Source organism: Enhydra lutris, unplaced genomic scaffold (assembly GCF_002288905.1).
Source record: "Enhydra lutris kenyoni isolate GAN:26980312 unplaced genomic scaffold, ASM228890v2 scaffoldscaffold1, whole genome shotgun sequence".
Classification (NCBI taxonomy): Eukaryota; Metazoa; Chordata; class Mammalia; order Carnivora; family Mustelidae; genus Enhydra; species Enhydra lutris.
Genome location: NW_019154085.1, coordinates 39,582,842 through 39,593,920, shown reverse-complemented (window position 1 = coordinate 39,593,920; position 11,079 = coordinate 39,582,842). Strand labels below are relative to the sequence as shown.

Here is an 11,079-nt window from a genome sequence, read left to right as displayed (position 1 = left end):
GAGACACGATCATGGTAGAGAGCCTTGTACAGGGGCGCCTGGGTTAAGTCTGATTCTGAATTTCCGCTCAGAGGGGAGTCGGCTTGTCTTCCTCCCCCTCTGCCCCTAGCCCTGCTCACGTGCTCGCGCTCTTTCTCTCTAGAATAAATAAATCTTGAAGTTAAAAAAAAAAAAGCCTTATACAGATACGCCAAAAGAAAAGAACAAACCCCAGGGAATCCCACTACCAGCAAACAATTCCTGTTAAACAGTTTGGTGGGGATTTGGGGTCCCAGTAAGGCAAGTTACAGATTTCCACAAAACCAGCTCCAATCCTCCCTCCTCTCCTATCGTCACGCTCTCCTACGTGGTCAGTAGAGGGCGCTCCCCGCCCACTCTCGGGACAGCCGGGGATCCGAGGACTCCCTCTGGCCCTCCCGCCCCGCCCCGCCCCGCGCTCTCGGTCCCTGCGGGGCCCCGCCCCATCAGGCTCCAAGAGGGAAGGGCGCCGCCCCCACCTCGTCCTCCACGGCTGCGGAGCTGCGGGTCCGCAGGTGCGCCGCGCCAGACCCCCCGGATTCGGCGAATTCTACCACCACTCACCACCTTCCGCCCCGCATCCCCCCCGCCACTGCCCCGCCCCGCCCCGACGGCAAATTGCAACTGTCACCACTAAAGCCTGGGGCTGTTCAGGGATGGCCTCTGGGGCGCAGATCAGGCTGACCGCCCTCGGACGCCGCGCCCTCCAGCCCCTCCTTCCGGAACCGCGATTACAAGCCCTCGGGGGGCAGTTGCCCAGCCTAGGGGCGGGGGCAAGAATTCCGGGCATTCCTGCTAGATTCGGATTAAAATAAAGCCCGAGGAGATTCCTGATAGGTCCCCTGCTGCCCTAAAGGGTCAGTAAATCCCCGCCCGGGCCGCTGGTTTCCCCGCTGGGCCGCTTCCCCGAGCAGCGGGGGAACCTGTTTAAAATACTTGGACTCGCGCCCCCTCCGGAGGGTCGCAAGTAACCAGCCTGGGTGCGGACCTGGACGAGGGCATTTTTCAAAGCTCCGTGGGGAGCTTTTCCTCAGGGACTTGAGTCGAGGTGTGGGGCTTGCGTCCCGTCGGAAGGGACTGAGTTGGGTGCGTGGCCTCGCCTGCAAGGTGTAAAATTGGTCCCAGGAGGTGAATTTTGTCGTAGAAATACATGCAAAAATGGCATTCCACCCCATTATATGTCTATGTTCGTTTTGATATAAAAACAATAGTTAAAAGAATCTTAAGAAAGATTTAAATGTTATAATTTGTACAGATACGAAAATGACCTTGAGGTAAAATGTATTTTATTCACCTGAGGGCAAGCAGATGCAACAGCAGGTTCACAGGAGACGTTAAAAAGCACAAATTTATATGGAGTGAAGGAATTGAATTCCAAGCGGAGGCAAAACTGGTTTTTCCACAGGGGGGGAGAGAAGTCACTGGCAGCTCCTGGGGCCACCTGTTTCCCTAGCCACTAGAACCTGCAATTTAGAAAAGGTGTAAAATAGCTCACGGAGAATGAACTGCGCTAGGAGCAGACAGCTTGGGGGTTGTGCTTTAAAGCTTAGTGTATTTTTGAAACAAGTTTTTCTTTGTAATATTTTAAGTAACTATCTGGGGAAAAAAATTTTTTTTTCTTTACAGTGCTAATACTGCTGGGCTCCCCCAAACACCAAAATATTAGATTTCAAATCAGTCACTGGATGTAACATGTTTCTACTCTTTGGGTTTGGGGGCAAAAATCCACAAATACACCCGGAAGTTACTACTGAGGGAAAAAGGAGAGCTTGCAGCTCTTGGGAGACTGTAGGTTGACGGGTTAAGGAGCACAGACTTAAGTTCAAGTCCTGCTCTGTCAGAACGTAGCTGTGGGACCCTTCTTCTGGGAGCCTCTGTTTCTTCACTTGACTGTGGCATATAAGGGGGTTCCAGAAGCTTCCCTCCCCGCTGCTTCTCAGCCTGACAGGACAGAGTAAGTCACCTGGAAACCGGCTTTCTTTGTTTAGGCTAGGGTTCTTTGAGTGCTCTTCTGTGGCACCCATGGCTACCCCTCGGCACATCCCTTTGGAAAGCAGAGCTGGTGGCTGGGGACAAAGTGGGGACGAAGACGAGAGTGGGGACGAAGCTGGTGGCTTCTATTTGAAGCCCAGGGCCTTTGAGATCCTTCTCCCTGTCAGCCTGCTCCCCAGGATCAGGTTGAGGATGGACTAAAATTTAATGTCATGGTTAAGAGAAGGACCTCTTTGTGTGTGAATTGTGGGCCCCTCTACAGCTTGTGCCCGAAAGGCAGCCTCTAAGAACGCGCGGAACTGCGCCGTCCCACGTTCCACAGCGCCACCGTGTGGACAGACAGGCAACAGCTGAAGAGGGCGGATCCCAGTCTTTCCTGAATTGCCGGACATGGGGCCTTGGCACTTTGGAAGCCTTGGAAGTTCAGTACAGTTTGGTAGTGAGTGGGCTCCAAGAGGCAGGAAAAAGTAATTTTTCTGAGACCTCCCTGGACTAAAAGACAGACGCTTAGCGACATGTACACCTCCTGTATGCATGGGTGATACCCAGGAAAACAGAGTCAAACTCTGTAAAATGGAGGAAGCCACCATTGATGGGTGGATGTGGGGTGGAGAGAGAGAGAGAGAGAGAGAGAGAGAGAGTGTGTGTGTGTGTGTGTGTGTGTGTGTGTGTATGTGTATACGTGTGTTGGGGGGGTAGTCACTTATGGGATTTCAGACCCTGCCTTCTGCATTGATGCTTCCCCATCCTCCTCTTCCCCGCATAGAGAGGGAGACCCAAATGGAGATTTCTTTTACAAGTTTCAATGTCCCTTACAAAAGGGTCACATCTAGGGGCACCTGGGTGGCTCAGTGGGTTAAGCCTCTGCTTTCGGCTCAGGTCATGATCTCAGGGTCTGGGATTGAGTCCCTCAAATCTAGCTCTCTGCTCAGCAGGGAGCCCGTTTCCCCCTCTCTCTCTGCCTGCCTCTCTGCCCACTTGTGATCTCTGTTAAATAAATAAATAAAATCTTTTTTTAAAAAATGGTCACATCTAACTCAGTTTTCAGAGCTTCTCCTGCGTCTGCTGTTTCTTTTTTTTTTTAAAGATTTATTTATTTATTTGACAGAGAGAGAGAGAGAGAGAGAGAGAGATCACAAGTAGGCAGAGAGGCAGGCAGAGAGAGGAGGAAGCAGGCTCACCGCTGAGCAGAGAGCCCGATGCGGGGCTTGATCCCAGGACCCTGAGATCATGACCTGAGCCGAAGGCAGAGGCTTAACCCACTGAGCCACCCAGGTGCCCCGCGTCTGCTGTTTCTTAAAAATAACCAGCTCAAGATAATTCTCATGCCAAAGAAACATATTTTGGAGTATCATATTCTTTTTTTTTTCTTTTAAGATTATTTATTTATTTATTTGACAGACAGAGATCACAAGTAGGCAGAGAGGCAGGCAGAGAGGAGGAAGCAGGCTCCCCACTGAGCAGAGAGCCCGATGTGGGGCTCGATCCCAGGACCCTGAGATCATGACCTGAGCCGATGGCAGAGGCTTTAACCCACTGAGCCATCCAGGTGCCCCTTGGAGTGTCATATTCTACTTCAATTTTCTGCCAACAGGGGTACAGGAGGGACTCGGACTCCAACACTCAATGAGAAACATTAAAATATATCTGTGTTTGTACCCTCAGTGAAAGTCATGCCCGTGCCACATGTGAAATGCCAGGCAAATTGAATAAGTTCCATAAAATGGCCTTTGCTATCATTGTTACTGGGAAGCAAGATTGTAAGACCCGAAAGGCCTTTGTTTCTGTTACCCAAAATGATCAGCAGCAGCCCTTAGAAAGGCCAAGGTCACCCTCCTTGGTGCCAGCCTCCCAGGCAGATGGAGGAAACGAGGGCCAGCTGGATGAAAGGGTCTCCGCAATTTTCCCAGTCACTAGCCCCTTCTTTTGTGAAGCCCTATTCCCAGGGAGAGGAGCCGGGGAGAGTGGTGGGGAGGACTTGGGCTCATGTTCCAAGTTCCCAGCTGATGTTCCTGGGGCCTGGGACTGGCTGCCTCCCCATGCCCCACAATGGGGTCTGGGGTCAAGGGCATGTTTCTAGGGTTCCCATCTGATCTTGTTTCTGGCTCTGGTAGCTGGGATGAGTCCTCAGGGCCTGCAGAAGGCATCCTAAGCTTTAGCCAGCCAAGCCTTTTTACCGGGACAACCCCATCCCTGGCCCTCCCATCTCTACACTGTCCACACCAGGCAGCAGGCGCTTCTCCTGATGTCCCAGTGTTCTCACTCACTTCTGGGCTGTTGCACACGTTCCTGGCCTGGGGACCGTCCTTCCCCGTCTACCACGGGAGTGCCACTCCTCCTTTAAGACGGAGGTGAAGTGTCAGGCCCAGGGCTGAAGCCTGCTCTCCACCCTGTGCTGGGGGTGCCAGTTACACGGGTCCCCTTTGGTGGGCTCCCTGACCTTCCTCCCTTCCTTCTGGGGAGCTAATGCCAGCACCCCACCCCTCTGCCAGCTCTGACAGCCCAGGCCTGGGTCCTGAGATCTGAAATGGACTCGGGAGCAAGGCTGCCCATGGGGCCTGATGCTGAGGCTGAGGCAGTTTCCACGCTGGGAATGTGCAGTCTCTCTGCTGAGAGCTCCTAGTTCAAGGGGCCCAGTGAGCCCCGAGGAAGGGGTGCTCATCCAGGGCCCCTGCTCCTTGCCCCATTGCTCTCTGAGGATCAAGTCTGAACACCTTCCCGAAAACCAGAAGGCCTCACAGTCCCTGCCTCCCTCAGGGGCTCCTGTGCCTTCTCACACCGGGGCCCAAACACCCTCCCACGACCCCCCACCCCTGGGGAGGAGCTCTTTTCCGATTCAGCCTTGCACCTGCCTCCTCCAGCCTTTGTATGAGAAGTCCTCCCTTCTGCCTCCTTGTTCATCCCTCAGGGCACAACTGAACCCAGCACTGACCCTGGACCCCCTGCCATTTAGTCTCAGGCCCCCTTCTGCCCTCTAAGATTATATGAGGACCCAGCCCTTCCTTTCACTTCCCTGAAGGAGAGACCCAGTGTAGACATCTGGGGGCATCTGCCCTACTCCGTGATGCTTCGAGCTGGGCACAGGCGGGGAGCTGCCGGCTTGCTCACTCTGTTCCCAGTGACTCTTCTGGGATAGCTGTTCTCCCCACGCTGGAAGTGAGCAACTTAGGCCAAGGCTCCCCAGACATGGCAGTCCCCTTCGACTCCCAGCCCTGGACCCCACTGAGCTGCTGTTTCGGTGCTTCTTGTCAAGCTTGTCAACGCTTCCAGGTTGACTGAGGGACATCAGGGAACCCACCCCCACCCACTATAACATCAGGCTCCCCGGGAATGCACCGTTAGCTGCCCTGTTTCTCCCCCACACCGCCTCCTCTGGGGGGCAGCTCTCCAGACTCTGGCCCCTGTGGTGTCTGCTTTAATCCTGGCACCCACAACCCTCTAAAGCCCTTCAAGGTGTCCTTGTGCGCCCACCGGCCAAAAGCAAGGAACAAGCTGTGTCTTCAGAAATCTCTGGTAACCCCGGCCCCAGACTCTCTCTGATGGAGATGGTGACAGAAAGTCGCACACCAGAAAAAAACCAGCCCCTTTTTATTGAGAAAGTAGAGTCGATCCCTCAATCTCTTCCTCGGTGCCTCCCCACTGATGTGAGGGGGCGTCCTTTTGCGCCTATGCCCAAGGACGCCTGAGGGTTCACTCCATCCCTTTAGGGGGGCCCATGTTGGTCTGCTCAGGCCCTGGAGAAGTAGGCAGGCAGGGAGGGCAGGGTTCCGGAGGGGGACTGGAACAGGCGTGGGGGTGTCCTGGGTTGGGGGGTGAATGGCCGCAGAGGTGGTATCTTGTTGGAATGAGGAAGGGAGAGGAGGAACACCACCATCTCCCGAGGCCTGGCACTCTCTCCCTCCAAATTCTTCATAAATAAAACTTCACAGTAATAGAGGAATGTCCATCTCCAGGGCCAAACAGGCTGGTTTCCGGGTGGGGAGCCAGGCCTCGGGGGCACCGCACCCGCCCCTCAGAGGGCTGGGCAGCACCAGGACTGCAGGGGCTGGAGCACTGCTCTCTGGCCCTGGGTTGGGGAGGGGGCGCTGCAGCCCATCCGGAGGTTCGGAGCATTGCTGAGGTAGTCAGGGCGGCCAGCCGCGCTTCCAGATGGGGTGGATGGAGCATCACAGGACACAGCCGGGAGCAAACCAAGCAGCAACTCCAGGCAGGTCTTGTGGTGCTGGGTGGGGGAGGGGGGGAGTTGTTGCTGAAGGCCTTGCGAGCTTCCATCTCCTAGAGGCCCAGGGGCATGGGCTGCAGAGGGGGGTGGGCAGCGGAGGGGCCTGTGAGCCTGCACAGGGTTGAGCTTCTCCTGAAAGGGCTGCCTGGGCCTGTGGGGGAGACTGAGGCATTTCACGGGAGATGGAGAATCTTCTCTGTGAAGACGAAAGGGCCACCCCTGTCCCATCCAGGGCCAGGCCTAACCCGGGTACCTGAGCACGGGGTTCCTTCAGAGGTCACCAGGGCCTCCCCCCAGGTCACAGGGAGCCCAGCAGAGAACCCAGGTTAGGAGGGCTACCAGAGGCCACCGGCCTTGCTCCCAAGATGATCTTCCGCAGGTGGGGAAGGACCACTTTCTGGGTAAGGTCCACGCAATGAGGGCCCCTTCCGGCTCACCACGCCCCATCACGCCCAGGGGCCCGCAAAGCCCCATGCTCCCCCCACCCCACCTCCCTGCGGCGGTGGGGGGGCAGGGAACCACAATCTCTGCCCCGGACATTGCAGCTCCAGCCCCATGCCGCCGGGGGGCGCTCAAGAACGCGCGGCCCCGCCCCTTCGGGGGTCTGGCCGCTGTCAGAGCACCTGCAGCTTGCGGGCGCAGGTGAGGTTGCCGTGCACCAGCCCCCACATGGCCAGCAGCTCGGCGGGCAGCAGCTTGTGCACCACCAGCATGGAGCGGAAGAAGCAGGGCTCCTTGTTCATGCGGCTGTTGCGGTTCCGGGAGATGCCGAACGTCTTGAAGCCCTCGTGGGCCGTGGGCTGCACGCTCAGCACCTCCAGACACATGCCCAGGAAGACGTCGTCGATGGGGTACAGCTCCAGGGTGTCGCAGGCGCGGTGCAGGCGCCGGGCCAGGCCGCCGGCCATGAGGAAGCCGCCCCCGCCCGCGTACGGCGGGTAGCTGGGCTTGCTGTACAGGACCCCCGGGATGTAGTACTTGTTGTCTTTCTTGCGGATGGGCCGGGCATGCTGCAGGACATCACCCACGAACAGGTCCTCCTGCGGCTGCCGGTCGGCCAGAAACTCTAGCAGGTTGGTGGGGTTGACAAAGACGTCGTCGTCGCCCTTGAAGATGAACTGGACATGGGGGCAGTAGATGTCAAACCACTTGAGGAAGTGGATCTCCTTGAGGGTCAGGTTGAAGAAGCTGTCCAAGAAGTCCCACTGCAGGATGTCGCCGTACAGCCGGTCTTCGTAGGCCAGCAGCTGCTGGTAGTGGGCGCGCTCCTCTTGCTTGGAGGCCGTGCCCAGCAGGAAGAGGGTGCGCACAGCGCCGCGGCTCCCCAGCTCCTGCTCCAGGCCCCAGGTCTGGCGGATGGCCTCACGGCGGTCATGCTGCGTGATGACCGACTTGACCACCACCAGCAGGTAGACAGTGCCACGGCACTTCTCTGGGTGGTTCAGCAGCATGGGGAAGTAGCGGCAGTGCCGGTAGGTCAGAAACTGCCGGAAATGGGGCTCCAGGCCCTGGAACCAGGGCTGGTGAGTCAGGTTGAGGTTGGCTGAGCAGTTAGTGGTGCTGACGTCCCAAGTCTGGGGCCCTCGTGGGGCCATGGGCGTTGGTGCAGCCACATCCTTGGGGTTCTTCCAGAAGCTGTTGGGGTTCACCAGGTGTCCACTGGGGTTCTGGGCCTTCTGTGGCTCCTGGGTGGGCGGTGGGGGCTCTTGCAGAAACTGGTGGGGGGTTAGATTGCGCTGGAATACTGTTACGGCCACAAGCAGGGCCAGGGACAGGCACACGCTCTTGTAGACTGTTTTCTTCCTGGGGGCAGGGTCGGGGGGTGGAGAGGGGATAGAGGGGTGGGAATAGACAGTGGCATGGAGGAGAGAGGAAAGGATGAGTACCCTGTGATTTGTTGGGAGCTGCAGAGGGAGCACAGACTCAAGTCATGTGACCCCCCCCAGTGGTTAGAGGAGAGGCCTGCTTCCTCTCCCTCCCTGCCCTGCCTCCTTGCCAGGACCCAGGGACCCACGTACAAGAGAAATGACTCTGAGTGGGTCCCCCTTACAGTCTCCAAACCGTGATTTCTTTTTCCCCCTCAATAAGGATAACAAGGAGTGAGAGCACTATCTCAGGAGTCCCACTCCCAGTGGGTGTGTAGTCCCGGGAATGCTGTGAGTCTCTGAGGACGACCTCTGGTAGAGATTTCTGCTTTTTCCCCAACCCCAGCAAGCCACCCTGTTTGCTTTCATTTCCCTGTCCAAACCTGGTGAACCACTGGGGTGAAGCTTTGGGGTGAAACTTGGGCTGGGGGAAACATTGGGAGGGGCAGACACAGGACTTGCTCTACAGCCGCGGAGCTCAATAACCTGGGGGGACATTGGGGACAGTCTTTAATGTGGGACCCGAAGAAGCCTGTCCCTTCTCCTTCCATCCTGTCCGTCCAACCCAATGCAGTACTGCCCACATGGCTGTTGGAGGCCTGAGAAGGGGGCAGGCGGCTCCTGGCACGACCGACACCGGGCCCCACTGTCTTAACATCCCACTTGGAGAGAGAAGTTCCCCCAGCTCTACATGGGAAGGGGACACATTCGGATTTTATTTTTCAGGGACTCTCCTTGCCCAGATACCCCCTACCACACCTATTTCAGAAGAAGAAATTAAAGCCTTTTGCAGGAGGTGCTGGCAGACCCAGGGCAGAGGCAGCGGGGAGGGGGGCTTCCGAGGATCCTCTGTCCTCAGCTCACACTCTGGAGGTGGCCAGGCCTTCAGCCCGGGTCTCTCTTGCTGAAACACAAGGGCTGGGGGCTATTGTGGAAGAGGCAGGCTAGAAGTGTGGCCTCTCGGGACCAGGCCAAGGAGACAGCCCGGATCCCCAGGGGGGAGCTGCAGGGCCGGGTCTAACAGAAGAAAGACTGCAAAGTACGTCACAGGGGCTCTGGAGAAGACTGGGGTGGCCCTCAGGACTGGCTGGTTGAAGGTGCAGGCACCCAGGGCAAGTGAATGTGGAGTCCCCTGGAGTGACATTTTCCCATGGGGTCCCAGGGATTCCTGGTGTATGCCATTGGGGGAAGACTGGGTCATCCCAGGTGCTGGAGTGGGGGGTGGTTTGGAAACGGAAACTCGACCCTCCCAAAGAGGAGTAGAATATTCCGGGGTCAGGGTCTCCTGGGGGTTTGAGCGAATCACCCCTTCCCCCCAGTTAGGGAGGTCCAGACTGGAGGAAGTTGAGGGGGGTCACCCCAGGGGAGGGGGATGCGGCGGAGGTGTCTCTCCGCTCCAGGCCGGTCCACCTGCACCGCCCCACTCCATTTGTAGGACAAAAGTCCCGCAGCGGAGGAAGGAGAAAGGGAGAGGGGGAGAGATGGGGGACCGGAGGCTCTAGCTCCCCTGGAGAAAGGAGAGCCCCTCGCGGGTGTGGTAGGGGACAGGGGTCGCCCAGGACGCAGGAGGTCCTCGGAATGGGGGACGGGACCCAGCTTCCCGGAGAGCCCTTGGGTCCCCAAAGCTCGGAGTCCCGCGTGGGATCCGGGTGCCGAGGGGCCCGGGCCCGGGGGAGCCGAGGGGCCGCCGGCGAGGGCAGCGCGCACGGGCCCCGCGGGATCCCCACCCAGCCCCGTCCGGCTGGTTCGGGCGCCTCTCCCCGCCGGGCATGCCGACCGCCGCAGCCGAGCCCGTCAGTCCCGGGAAACTGAGGCCAGTCCCGGAGCACCGAGCGCGGCATCATCCTCCGGTCCCCGGCAGCGGCCCGGCGCCCCCTGCGCCCGTGAGTACCCCCGACCTCGGGGGGAGGGAGCCGGGTGTCCCCGCGCCCCCCGCCCTGGCCCCCCGCCTGACGGCCCGGCGGAGACCCCACTCACCACAGAGACATGGCGGCCCGGGCCGGGGCGGCGGCGGAGCGGGGCGCGCAGGTCGCAGCTCTGGGTGCCGCGGCTCGGGGATGGCGGGCGGGGACCGGGACGAGGCGGGCGGGGACCGGGACGAGGCGGGCGGGAGCGAAGGCCGGGCCGCGCCCCCGCCGCGACTTTCCTTTTCCCGGCGGACGAAGGAGGGGCCGGGAGGGGCCGCGGCAGCCCAGGTGCGTTAACCCCTTCGGCGCTCCCGCCCTCTCACCCCTCGGCCGCGCGGCCCGCCGTCCCACCCCTCTGCCGCACCGCCTGCCCTCCCCTTTGTGGCCAGTGGCCCATTTCGCGGAGGTGGAACCCGAGGCCCGACCCGGCGTGGCCCAGTCGAAACTTCGGAGCCCGCGAGTGTCGCTTCCGTCCCCGACTACTGGGTTTGCTCCGTGGAGCTTCCCTGTGGTCGTCCGTCCCTCTGGACGCCTGTGAGCCCGGAGACCGCTCACCGCCCACCTTCCAGGGGCCCCCAGGTCCCCACCATCTCCCTCTGGTCCCATTCGGGACTTTTCTTCGGAAGTGGGGGAGGCAGAGGGGGACAGGGCTTGCTTTTCCCCTTCTGCTTTCCTCTGCCTTCTTCCTTTTCCCCCCTTCCCAGGCAGACCTCCTTGCATCCAGCTGTTGGGGACCTCGGGCCAGCTACCTAGGGCTGGTCTAGAGGGAAGAGGGACTGGGGGGAGCAATGTCCCCGGGGGAAGAGGCCCCCAGGAGGCTGGGCTGCCGGTGTCAAGGGCCACAGCTCTGGAAGCCTTCTCTGGAAGCCAGCCTGAGGCCCTCCTCACTACTATTGGAAGGCGGGCTTGCCTGGCTGCGACCTCCTCTCTTTTCAACCATCAGCAAATACTTCACTCAAACCCTTTTTGTCCCCAGCCTTTATTAATCTGCTTACATGTGTGCGGGACCCAGCCCTTCCTGGGGAGTGGGCTCAAGCAGATGTACAACACAGATGGCCAACCTTGGCCCAGCAGG

The 11,079-nt window shown here is 59.0% G+C and overlaps 1 protein-coding gene across 1 annotated transcript; it reads right to left on the bottom strand.

Moving 5' to 3' along the window:
* Positions 1–5,639: 5,639 nt before the first annotated feature.
* Positions 5,640–10,123, bottom strand: LOC111143786 (UDP-GlcNAc:betaGal beta-1,3-N-acetylglucosaminyltransferase 7). The gene is made up of 2 exons (XM_022497665.1): positions 10,075–10,123; positions 5,640–8,035 (listed from the first exon to the last, which is right to left on the bottom strand). The coding sequence occupies exons 1-2, from the start codon at positions 10,083–10,085 to the stop codon at positions 6,847–6,849; spliced, it is 1,200 nt and encodes a 399-aa protein (XP_022353373.1). The 5' UTR covers positions 10,086–10,123; the 3' UTR covers positions 5,640–6,846.
* Positions 10,124–11,079: the final 956 nt, after the last annotated feature.